Source organism: Gymnoscopelus microlampas (assembly GCF_963454915.1).
Source record: "Gymnoscopelus microlampas genome assembly, chromosome: 11".
NCBI lineage: Eukaryota > Metazoa > Chordata > Actinopteri > Myctophiformes > Myctophidae > Gymnoscopelus > Gymnoscopelus microlampas.
Genome location: NC_139948.1, coordinates 4,696,926 through 4,710,599, shown reverse-complemented (window position 1 = coordinate 4,710,599; position 13,674 = coordinate 4,696,926). Strand labels below are relative to the sequence as shown.

Genomic DNA, 13,674 nt, shown 5'->3' with positions numbered 1-13,674 from the left:
ACAACAAATACGTTGGTAATAAAGGTGCCATAATGAATAACAGAACATTTATTTTCAGGTCGGGATACCAATGTCAATCTATCAGGAGAGACAACTCAAATGGGATCCAGGATTAACAATTGAAATTGGAAGAATGAAACAAAGAAGTGAGCAGACAAACTGTAACACTATAAATGGGTACTCTCTCTTGATTGGCTGAAATTGGCAACCCACCTTATATATTTTCTGTTTATTAAGGAGCTGGAGAGATGGGGTCGGGAGACCCCTGTTTCTAAACAAACTGCATGGCAATGATTACTAACAGAATAGAGCTTTTACTTTGTAACAAAACTAAAAAACATTTTGTTTTAACAAAACAATATCACTAATAATTACTCTTCAAGATTGTACTGCAGCAAATATTATGAACCTTAAATAACCATGTTTCAATAATGGAAACAGATCAAAAGTGTGAATAATGTGGGTAATTATGCATAGGCCGAATAGTATATTTGTAATACCACTACTTTTGTCCTTTTACTGAAGTAGAGCTTTTAATGCAACAAGTTTACTAATTGCTACTTTTATTTAAGTAAGAAAAATTATGAATAAATGTGATCATAAATCAATCTGCACCTACAACACTTTGTAATGGAAATAGTGCTTTTCTTATGGGTTGGGGGGTTTCCCAGTAGGTAGGTGGTGACGTCAGCCCAGTCGTCTTGTGATTGGTTTTCCTCCGGGCTATGGGTTGCAATAGTGTATAAATCTAGTGCTCCAGGGTGTGTCAGTGTAATCATGGCTCAGCACCAGTCGCTGCATTTCTCCCTGGGGATTCTGGGCATCTCTGGTGGTAAGATAAGCTACGTCTTGGTTAAATATATTGTAGGCAGTGGAGGAAAGTAACTAAGTACATTTCAAAGTACTCCTACATCTCAGAGGAAAATTATTGTACTTCCTATTCCACTACACTTATTTGAAAACGAGTTACTTTGCAGATTTAGATTATTACAAAACATACAATAACCGCAATTAATAAAGTTCTAAACGTGTTTTGAGCTTACAGATCTATTTTCTAAAGATTTGGACAAATTTCCCTTTGGGATGGAATAAAAAAGGTGAAATGGGGCATTCTGCATAATGAGTAGTTTTATTTGTGTTACTTTAAATATACTTTGATGCCAATAATACTTTAGTACTTTTACTCAAGTACAACCTTTACTTGTAATACATTATTAAATACAGTATTTTTACATGATGGTACTTATCTAAGTATTGTACTTAGATGTAGGGGGAAATAATGCATTCATATCAGAAATATATTGAAATACTATATCATATAAAAGTTAAATAAATATCAACGCATTCAGCTGTAAATATTTGGATGTTTGTTAATGAAGTTTGTATAGTATAATTATGTAAAAACATGTGTGGCTGTGAGGAAAGAAACTGATTGAATGAAGTAGCTGATGGACTTGCAGTGTATTACAATAAGAGGGCACAACATCACACTGACTTTGAATTCTCAATAGTTCTTTAAAGGGAGGCTAGGTTAGCCGGGTAAACCCTCCCTCCAGAAATCTCATTTCCATTTCAAATGGAAATGAGATTTCTGGAGGGAGGGTTTACCAGGCTAAGGCTAGGTAACTTTGAGCCTAAATTTAAAAAGAACATATATATATATATATATATATATATATATATATATATATATATATATATATATATATATATATATATATATATATATATATATATATATATATATATATATATATATATATATATATATATTTATTTATTTTGCATTTTTTCCAGCTATCAGCCACTATATAATTATGCAGGTGTGTTTTCCTGCAGAAAGACACATCCCTCTGGCTGTATTTTGGTTTTGTTCACTGTTTATGTTTATATTGACATTCATCCCTTGCAGGGACTGAAAAGTCTGTGGGGTAGAGGGGGGGCTTGGCCGGAGCTCTTTAGTGATCCTTTTGAACTTCAAATCTTTAATCAATGAATGCATCAAAGACAGCAATCACTTTGATACCTGTCAAAGAGGGGACGGGGGAGTGTGTGTGTGTGTGTGTGTGCGTGCGTGTGTGTGTGTGTGTGTGTGTGTGTGTGTGTGTGTGTGTGTGTGTGTGTGTGTGTGTGTGTGTGTGTGTGTGTGTGTGTGTGTGTGTGTGTGTGTGTGTGTGTGTGTGTACAAACACAGATCTGCGAAGTTACCTAGTATCCCTTTAAATGCTGTAATATTTTGTTTTGGTCTATAGTATGATAGTAATCATTGCTACAATTTTTGCAGTGTTTTTTATTTTCTTTTTTCTTCCCCAGTAACATGGGTCTCCCTATCTCTCCAGCTCTTGCTGCAGCGACAGGTAGATGCATGCATTTTCAAGTTGGGACACCAAAGGAGAGAGCACTCGTACAGGATATTGTATAAACAAGTGAAATTGGAAGTGATGAAAACAAAAAGAAGAAAAAAATGCAGACAAAATTATAATAAACTATGAAATTGAAGCTGATACATTGGTGCTCTATCCTGATTGGATTAAATTGGCAACCCACCTAAACATGTATTTCTGTTTATTAAAGGGATAGTTCACCCAAAAAACAAAACAAAAAATCTATTGATTAGTCACCACATGGAGAATTCATGGTTATTTTTAGTTTTTGTCGCATTAGAAAGGCAAGAAATTATTGGCTTAGGATATATAGAATATTCTTGAGAGACAGGGAGACCCTTGTTTTACTGAACAAGAATTCTATAGCAATGATTACTATTATTATTATGAGAATATAGAGCTTTTACTTTTTAACCAACAAAAATGTTTTAAGCAAAACATATCACTTGGAGCACCTTTAAGACACCATGATAATGGGTGTTTGGTTTAATTATAGGCTCTCTCCTGCTTCTTATAAATGACTACGGCAGTTCATCTGGAGACTTCATCCCCCATAATGCCCTGGGCATTGTGTTACTCATCATTGCTGCCCTGTTAGCATATGCAGGTTTGTTTCCATTCATGCAAGGAAAAAACATTCATGAAAAAATGCATTCTCCAGCACACATTTTTTTCTGCTTGTCTAACTTCATGGTCCTAGTGGTGCAGTAAGTACATACCGTACATATACAATAAAGTATTGTACAATTTTGAGGACACTTTACTTGAGTATTTTCACTTTTTCAATACTTAGTAGCCTACTTCTAATTCACTATACATCTGGTAACTTTAGTTACCAGTTACTATGCAGATTTAGATTATTAATACAAAATGTATGTACCACTTAAAGGTCCTATGACATTCATTTTCACTTTTTAAAATTGTAATGTTTTTTTGGGGGGGTTTATGACCTCAATTACACAAAAAAAAACTGAACTTTGAACATTCAGTGAATTTTCTGTGGTCTGTTTTCTTTTAATAATTAGGCTGAAAAGTAATCAGGGATTGGCCCCTTGAAGTTTGATGTCGCCCTTTCCTTTGGGGGGGGGGGGCAGAGGCGGTGATTGACAGGCAAAATCCATCAACAGCGACACCCGCAGGCAAGATTACATTGCAGTTGAAAAGGCTTTTGAGGTGTGAGAGAAAAACACCTGCAATGGCTCACTGGAGTGGAATTTTCAGTTAAAACTTTGTATACACGTTTGAAGAACCATGACAAAGACTTTTAATGTTTTGTAAAACTGAATGTCATGAAACCTTTAAGACCTATTTTATACTTTTATTTGAAAATAGCCAATCTACAATCTTATAGATGTTTGACACATTTTGAAAGCTGATAATAAAATATAAAAAAATAAAACTTGTGAAATGGGTACTTGGGAATTCAATGCATTACTTTTACTTAGTATTTCTACATATTACAGTTTTCTGCCACCACTGAAAAAAGAACGGTATACTCCGGCACACACTTTTCTCTGTTTAAATGAATGGGTCATCATATCATAGAAGCTCAACTGAGGTGCAGTATTTGTACAATTCCTAAAAGTAAACATCCTCTCCTCTCCATCTCTCCTAGGCGTGTGTCGCAGTCTGTCCCCCTCCCAGCTGTTTTCTACTCTGTGTTTGACTGTATCCTCATTATGGTGCGGCTCTGGTCTTGTGTACATCCTGGTGGGACAAGGTGTGCTTCATCCCGCTGAGCTAAGATCCTCATTGGTTCCGGGGCTGGCTGCGTTCAGCCTGGCACTGTTCCTTATAGGCGCCGTAGCCGTCTTGGTAACGAAAGTGGTCCTGTCTATCATAGCCATTAGCATTAGTTTAGCCTGCGCCCACCAGATCGCCGGACTGTCGGCTGCCGGGTTCGGCCAATCGGCTGCGGCCGCCAACTACCTGTTTGTCTGCCTGGTGGGGCTTTATTTTGGCGTTGGACGCCTGCTGTCTTTTATCACCGGGGGGGAGGTGGAACCGCCAGGCACTCGCCTGAAGTCAAAGATTGTTCTGAGGTAGGCCTGTGACAATTATTACATAATCACCTAATCGCAATTATTTTGCAATTATTATAATTGTCAGAATCATTCCCGTCCATCTATATAAATTCATCTGTTGAAAAATTGTCATGCCTTTTCAAACATTTTCAGAAATTGAGGAAATAGCAGATCTCCACTACTTAACTTTTTTGTATGAAATGTAAAAATATATATATAAAAAAAAAAAAAAACAGCATTTGCTGTTTTGGCCGCCCATACTACATTATTTATTTTTGATTATTCGTACTGGTCATTTCTTAGTGTATTCTTAGATATTTGTCATATTTGTCATATTTGCCCTGCGTAATGTTTACAAAGCCTAAAAACTAAAATATTAAAAAAAAAATGTTACAGAGTTCAATGCCAAAAATACAGTCAAATTATCAATCACAATTATATGTACATGTCATGATCATTACAGCACTAGTCCGTGGACAGCACAGAACGGGGAAAGCAGCAGCAACGTGGTATCCGTTGGCCTGGTCCTGAACCTGCTGTCTGCCTGCGTGTTAGCCTGTCCCCTCCTGGGGGTCGTCCCACGCTTGTCCACCGGCCACGTCCCCTGGCTGTGGACAGCCGGTGTCTTCCAGCTCGGCGTGTGCGTCCTGTGTTACCGCGCCATGGATACGCTGTCCGCCACCTTCTACGGCTTCACGGCTCTGTTGAGGTTCGCCGAAGGCTACAGCGCTCTCTTAAGCTTCTACTCCGTCCAGCCGTTTTCGCCCGTTCCATTTCCTGTTGTCTTTTCGGTGCTGTTCTTCAACCTGGCTGTGTTTAGCTGTCAGAGGAGTATTCTGGAAGGAGTCTACCAGCTGTTCTTCGTGGCATACTGCATCTCTATCGCATCCCAACCCCAGGGCTTCTTTCAAGGAGGGACTCAAGGTGTTCAGGCGGCCATTTTTGTAGCCACCGCCGGCCTGCTTTTCGTCACCGTGTTTAACGCGGTGTCTACTTCGCAGATTCCCATGGGGCGGGGTTTATTCAAAGCTCTGGTGACCAGGACGAACGGCTTCGCTCTCAAACCTCGCGATAAAGACCTGCACGCTCCCTACTTGGGCTACTCCAAATATTCCGACGGTGAGGTCCTGGGCCACGCCTGCAGCGTGCTGGCAACGTTCGCCATCACCGCCGCCGTGGGCGACGAGGGCCCGCTTTCGGTGCTGGTGCTGCCCTGGGCGGTGGTCTCTGGCGGTGTGCTTCAGCTGCTGTGCGCCTCGGTGGCGTTCTCTCGTGGGAAGACGCTGGAGAGCACAGCGTTCACCCTTTATGGGATGATGTGGAGCATTTGGGGGCTGTCTCGGTACGGGGGCCTCTACAGGGATTCTAAGGGCTTCAGTGTGGCTGTGGGGATCATTGGCTTTATGGTGTTTAACTGTTTGCTAACGGCCGCAGCGTTGTTGATGAATGTAGCCTGGTTGGTGCATTCCCTGGCCTTCCAGCTCATTCTGGTCAGCTTCCTGTTGGACGCGGTGGGGGCAGAGTCGTATGGCTACGACGTGGCAGTCACCATCATATTCGGATTGGTCAGCTTTTATTGTTTCCTGGCAAACATCTTTAATGGAACGTTCGAAGCCCCTCAGATTCCATTGGGAAACCCTGTATTGCGATTGAGCGGGGGTGGGGTAGGTGGAGACATCTGTCCGCACGTCCCAGCCCGCAAAGCCACCTCCGTCCAGCAGATAGCAGGTGAGAGAGAGAGCCGTGATTGCGTTGTAGGGCTGCAACTATCAATAATTTTATTAGCGGTTATTCTATCCATTACTTTTTCAATTAATCAAATAATTGAGAAGTGTATTATCTTTGATAATTTGTTGTATTTTTTTATATATCAAGAAAACGTTTTACCCCAAACATTTCAATTAACTGTTGCACCCCTATTACATTGTTCAGCTGTGACTTTTACTATGTTTTTTTTGTATTTTCTCACTCCCACAGACATCATGAAAAACGGTGGCATATGTGGTATGCCGACTGACACCGTCTACGTACTGGTGGCTGCGTGCAACCGACCCGACGCTGTGGTCAAAGCTTATAAGCGAGTTTCACTCTTTCACCATTCATGCATTTGTTTATTTATTCACTCTCATGATTAATGAAAGTCATCCTGTAAACATTCATCTTAGTAGTCTTTTTCTTGACGACACCTCTGGCAGCTCTTGTGTCATTACAGCATTTATCTACAGTATATTTAAAATGTACTTGGCTACCTTCTACCATGCATGTCTCTGCAGGGTGAAACAGCAGGCTCAGGAAAGACCCATGTCTCTGTGGATCTCCAGCATCAAACAGTTGCAGCCTGTTAGACACCTACTCAGCCCTCTGCTACTGGACTTCATGCAGGCTGCATGGCCCTCCTCTATCAGCATGGTTATACCCAGAGGTGTGTGTGTGTGTGTGTGTGTGTGTGTGTGTGTGTGTGTGTGTGTGTGTGTGTGTGTGTGTGTGTGTGTGTGTGTGTACACATACACACAATCTCACTACCTCACTCTTTCTCCTCCTCTGAAACGTTTTGCCTGCTAATTCTATAGTGTGCTTATTCTGAAATATTAACGAAGAAAACAGAAAATTATGAACGTTTTTGCACATATCTGGCGAACCTTCCAAATTATCTGGCGACCCTTCTGGGGGTTGCAACCCCCAGGTTGAGAACTTCTATATTTAAACTAATTAACAAAATGACTAAATACATGTAATTGTGGTTTGTAGAATGTGCACAAAAAAGACAGGGGACAAGTTATTACAGTACATACTGTACATGGCCTGTGACTCTCCATTGGTGTTCCACATTAGGGGTTCACAAACATATTCAGTCTCCCCGGGACCCAAACGTTCAAACATTAACATACATTATGAATATGCCACTTATGCCCGATTTAATAGTGAAAATTGCAAATCTATAAGCTCACAACGTGTCCTGAGCTTGTAGATCTGCTATTTCCACTTTTTATAGTACGTTTTTTTAAACTTTATGGATTCTTTTTTTTTTAAAGATTTCTGCAATACTTTTGAAAAAGAACACATGCACACACTTCCAGTCTCCCCGTCTCAGTAGAAATGTGTAAAATAATGTTCCCCATGTAGGAGCCTGGATGGACTGCTTTGGTTTAGGAGAAGCAGCCACACATATTGGAACTCCCCAGAGCATCGCCATCAGAAACCCAGACTGTGCTGTGGCCACACATCTCATTAATCTGGTACAGTAATTAGCATTAACAGCGTATAGGTTAAGCTACATTATACAACAGGTAGTTCCAACCAAGCAATCTGATTGGTTGAAATAGGCTCTCCAGCCGTGCTTAATGCACCAAGTACTCTGACAACGGGTATAACGGGTACCCTGACAATGGGTATTGCATAATCACAGGGGCATGTGTTCCCAACGGGCATCGACCTAGTATGAAATGAATGACTAACAGCCCTAGCACTTTTTGTCTCGTCCCCTAGTGGACCGCAAGGTCTGGGTTGGGAGACATCCATACTAATTCTGTCTGTGGCAGCAGCCGATCAAACACAGGTTAACGTTTTTTTTAACCAATCACATCGCTTATACAGGGTCATGTCAGGGTCAGGGTTGGCTAAGGGTGTGGCTGTCTCACTCCTGTTAAAGAAGGTTAATTTATGAAGATAGACCATCCCTGGAGCCATTAAGTGGGCGACGGCAGATCTTGCGAACGTCCTATGTTTACTGGTGCTAAATCCCGCGAGAGTTTGTTGCTGGCACATGAAAGGTCGATAATAAAGTTGATTTTCTCCTGATTTGTGAAACTTTTTTAGTATGCAAATCTTGGGAAGATTGTGTGGCTTGTGACTTTTGGGTCCAATATTTAGTTCAGTGACCATGGGGCTAAAGAAAGGTTCAGAAGCTGTGTTCACGTTCACTCTTCCATTGGAAATAATAGACTCCAACCTACTTCCAACCTGAAGACTGGACCAGGGGTTTCATTCTCCCCTTCTGGAAACATAAGGGTGATAAACTGGTCTGCAATAACCACAGAGGCATTACACTCCTTTCTATCCCAGGAAAGATCTTCACCTGTATACTTCTCTCCCGGGCCCTCCCAGCCATTAGAAGCAAAAGACGCCCCCAACAAGCAGGCTTCATGCCAAACCGCTCCACAACGGCCAGATCTCTGCCCTCCGCCTCATCATTGAGAAGGTACATGAGTTCCGTCAAGACAGACACCTATACAGTGCCTTTCTCGATCTCAAGGCTGCTTTTGACACTGTGGACCACGCCTCCCTTTGGAATATCCTTACCATCCTTGGAGCCCCAAGAAAGATTACCACTCTCTTTCAAAAGCTCTACAGTGATGCCGAAAGCTGTGTGCGTGTCGATGGCAAGAATTCCACGTGGTTCTCAATCAACAGCGGAGTGAGACAGGAATGCGTAGCTGCACCAGACCTATTTAACTGCATCATCGACATTCTTATGGAACGGATCTGTGCACGTGTTCCCGGGGTTAAACTAGGCAGTTACCCCCTCACAGACCTGGAATATGCAGATCACACCACACTATTCTGCTCCACTCTTGATCAGTTACAAGAAGCCTTGGAAATTTACCAAGAGGAAGCCAACAAACTGGGTCTAAAGGTCAGCTGGGCCAAAACAAAACTAATGCACATTGGAGGTGCAGCCCCACCTCCGTTGCATATCAGTGGAGAGGAAGTTGAATTTGTGACTTCCTTTACCTACTGTACCTTGGGTCCATCATCACTAACAATGGCAATATATCACCAGAAATAAATCGGAGACGTGCCCTGGCAGCCAGTGCCATGAAAACTCTCTGGAAGCCGCTGTGGAGACACCACTCCATATATAAGAGAGACCAAATTAAGGATTTACAACACCTCAGTCCTCTCCATCCTTCTCTACGGAGGAGAAACCTGGCCTCTCAACAAGACCCTGGCTGACAGAATCGATGGCTTTGACACCAGAGCGCTGCGCTCAATAGAGGGGATACAATGGTAAGATAGGGTTTCCAACATCGACGCACTCTGCCCATAGCCCCCCGCGTCCCGTCTGGCAGCACAGCGTTGAATGCGCTGGTACGGCCACGTCAAAAGACTCCCCCGTGAACACACTACTCAGACTATCCTAAACTTCGAACCAAAAGCCGCCGGCTGGAAACAAACATTCTTCCCAACATGAAACTGACAAAGCATATACATGTGTGTCATGGATCAACCCTACCACATTTTTACTAAAGAAAGGGTGTGTTCAGAACAGATAGACATCATACACATGGTGTTACACCAAAGTACATATATCAACACCAAATGAACACCATGACACAACACTACACATAAAGGCCCACCATATAATCCCCCAATGCATTCCCATAGTTAAATAACAACATTCAGGTGTAAGGATATTTGCTTCCTGACACCAAAGTGCATCAACAGAAATTCAGCATATACTGGAATGCGACATAGAAGGCGATAGACCTTGTTTTTACATGTCATATTGTCATGATTATTGTCTCCGCCAGGCCGAAAGGCATGGCGAGAGAGTATGTTTTACCCCCTGTCCGTCCGTCCGTGTGTCCGTGTGTCCGTGTGTCATTCTGTCTTGTCTGTGTACAGCTAATCTCCGGCACCGTTGGCTTGCTCGCATCGAAACTGTGCACACACACTCCCTGGATGCCACAGCAGAACCTCTGCCCCAAATTTTCTCATGGGCCTTTTATAGCGCCACCAGGAGGCCGATTTGTGCAAAACACATTTTTGGACAGTACTCCTACAGATTTTGGCCAAAAATCCCACAAATCGGTACACAGTATCTCTAGAGTCATTAAAAGAAACGTCTCATTTCAGATTTTTCATATTCCATCCTGATTGGCAAAAATTGGCTTCCAAAGTTTGCAGGAGTACTCCGTTTCAAACACAATGCCTCAAATCATGAACACAGCATGCAATTTCTGTGAATTTTTTCACACACATTCCCATTAGGCCGAGGAAGAAATGCCATTTGAAAATGTTCAAATCAGCCTCATGGTGGCGCTATAACAGGCCAATTCGTGTTTTTACCTATAACTGTCCCGATCTGTGTAAAACTTTGCATGCACACTCTCTAGACGTCAAGGAAAAACCTTTGCCCTGCATTTTTCACATTTGCTTTTTATAGCGCCACCAGGAGGCAGACTTATGTAAAACATTTTTTGATATTAAGCCTTCACATTTGATCCAAATTTCACGCAAATCGGTACACATGATCTCTATAGTCAGGTGATCAAGACTGATCTGTTTGATTTTTCATATTCCGTCCTGATTGGCTAAGATTGACATCTAACGTTTGCAGGAGTGGCCCGTTTTGAACAAAATGTCGCAAATCATGAACGCAGCCTCCGATTGCGGTGAAACTTTGAACGCACATTTGCACTACGTTGAGGAACACATGCCACCCTTTTTACATTGGCCTGTTATAGCGCCACCAGCAGGTCAAATTTAGCAAAACACATTTTTAGAACAAAATGCCTCAAATCATGAATGCAGTGTCCGATTGCCGTGCACGGCCTAGGAAGAAATGCCACCCTTTTCCCATTGGCCTATTATAGCGCCACCAGGAGGCCAAAATAACCTACCTGACCTGGCGGAGACTTGTGCTCCGAGGAGCACTTTTTCTAGTTGTACATTGCATTGTGGAATTGTTGTATTTTGTATGGCATAATTCAGGCAAAATGCCTGATGTATGTTTACATACTGTCATGAATTTTATATTGAAATGTTACTGTTACTGGTTATGGCTTTTTGCCCTTAGAATTAGATTGATCTTGCCAGTAATACATCTGAACGTATTAGTTAAGCCTATTTATATTATTGATTGTTCTTGATGTATTTTAATTCATATGAGATTACCTGACACTCTAATGAGTGATGTTACATTGTGGTGTGACCCGATTGGTCCACCAAAAAGTATTTTCTTGCATTTGTAGACAGTGTGCAGGATTTTTTTTTTTTTGTGGTCTTCTCCTACGCACCTGTCGAAAGTCTCAAACTGCCTTATTCACTGACAAACAATGTTCACTTTCAAGGTTGGACCCATTGCTGTGACTTCAGCCAATCCTACAGGTGAAGCAGACACAACTCACCACAACCAAGTTCATGCCAAGCTGGGGGACAAGGTGACGATGACACATATTTCAGTTTTATAGAGTAACAGCTACAGGTTTTTTTGTTGTTTCTTTGCCAAAATGTGTTTCTTTTTCTTGTTTAAGGTGGATGGTGTGCTGTGTGCTGGACCCTCCCCAGAAAATATTGCCTCTACTGTGGTGGACTGTACCAAGATTGAAACAGGACACATCGGTTTCTTCAGAGTGGGCCTCATCCCTAAATCCAAGGTGTTATAAATGCTCCATCTTATTGAATACTTCATGATGAGGCTGTTTAAATGTACCGTCCCTGTTGGGTAGAAACCTTGTAAATCCATATTTCATCTTGATGACAGTGGAGTAGAAGTTTAGTATTGAAAAATGGACATACTCATGTAAAGTAACTAATAATTGTATTTAAAGAGGAATTTCGCCCAACGGTGTTCTTACCTTTTCTATGATGTTATGATAAATGGTGCATTTATATAGCGATTTTATCCAAAGCGCATTACATTCACCCATTCACTCACCAATGGCGGAGGAAACCATGCAAGGCACCAACCTGGTCATCGGGAGCAATTAGCGGTTCAGTGTCTTGTTCAAGGTAGGGCGCATTCAAGACAATCACTTTGCATAGTGTTCTGTCACTATGAAAGTCAGATCTAAATAAATAAAAAGCCACTAAAATATGTGATTTAGCGCAAGTCCCATAGGCGTGGGTTTTTAGCTGCGCTGGAGTTATGAAAATGTTCTACTGTACCACTCATCCTAGGATATCATAACATCATAGAAAAGGTAAGAAAAGCGTTGGGCGAAATTCCCCTTTAAGTACAGCACTAGTATTTAGTTACTTTCCACCACTGGCAGGTTCTGCAGATATTTGAGGAGGTCCAGAGGAGACATCAGCATGGTCAGACCAACCCTGCTTTTGAAGATGACCCTTCACACCAAGGTTGTTTTTCATTTTAATTTCATTTTGACTTTGTTTATTAATGTCAGTTTAGTTTTCATTTAAGTTTTTTTTAGACGGGTGAGATTTAAAAAGGTCTGAATTCTCTGAAAGGGTATTGTGTAATAAAAAAAACACATAATTTAAAATGTATTCACAGTTAAACAAATGGAAGATAGATTATATAGGCTACAACCAAAAATACTAGGCTTAAGAATGGAATAAATTGACAAAGACTAAAGACATGTTGCCTATGATTTGAAATAGTTTGTTAGTTTTGTAATCACACAATACAGTTTAAGTTAGTTATCTTTGTCTAGCCATGTTTTTGTTTTTATTTCAGTTAACTAAAATGTTTAGGTTAGTTTTAGTTAACTATTGTAACAACCTTGCCTCAGACCCACGGAGGAGACAACAGCATGGTCAATCCAACCCTGGTTTTGAAGATGACCCTTCAGACTCGCCCAGAGACTGAAGAGCATGTGAGGAGATCTCAACGGGGAATAACCGATACCACTGATTTTCTTTTCAATCTGATACCAAGTAATACCAGGGCTGGTACAGTATCTAGGGCTGCAATTATCGATTATCTTCTCAGTAATTATTCTGTCGATTACTTTTCTGACTAATTAAAAAATCCAGAAGCACTTAAAAAAAAGCTTTTCTTTTTTTATAATCGACTAATTTGATTAGTATGATTAACACTTTATAATCTTCCTCGTACAACAGCGCTGCTCCAAAAAATATGAAAATAACAGATCTACAAGCTGAAAATATGAGAGCTTAGATCTCCTATTTTTGCAATTATTACAATTCTTTAAAAATGTTTTTTTTTTTTACAATTTATTAAATTGATTTGTTCGATTAACTGTTGCACCCCTTTATCTTGATACTGATACAAATCATTTAAAAGGTGTTCTTAATGTTGATTTCTACAGTGAAAATTGTTGAATGTGGACATCAGAAAATTATATGGAAAGCCTGCATTAGTATTACTGTAAATAAACTTCCAATGATCAGACTTCTGTCTTTGCAACAAATGCACTCCCAACCATCCATTCCCCACTGGTGGGCCTCAGAGTAAGGCTTTTTTACTATGCCCTGATTTTACCTAGTTTTTGAATTGACCCTTTGGTTTGGTTGCCTTTACTGTTTTTATGCCAATGTGTTTAAACCCTGTAGCACTT

At 41.0% G+C, this 13,674-nt stretch overlaps 1 protein-coding gene across 1 annotated transcript; it reads left to right on the top strand.

Annotated features, from left to right (window-relative positions):
- Positions 1–777: 777 nt before the first annotated feature.
- Positions 778–12,988, top strand: LOC311054509 (uncharacterized protein; the record flags this gene model as incomplete). The annotated part of the gene is made up of 11 exons (XM_084070524.1): positions 778–832; positions 2,881–2,991; positions 4,000–4,426; positions 4,872–6,136; positions 6,386–6,485; positions 6,682–6,830; positions 7,532–7,644; positions 11,482–11,571; positions 11,665–11,787; positions 12,406–12,490; positions 12,886–12,988. The coding sequence occupies 11 exons, from the start codon at positions 778–780 to the stop codon at positions 12,960–12,962; spliced, it is 2,595 nt and encodes an 864-aa protein (XP_083926650.1). The 3' UTR covers positions 12,963–12,988.
- Positions 12,989–13,674: the final 686 nt, after the last annotated feature.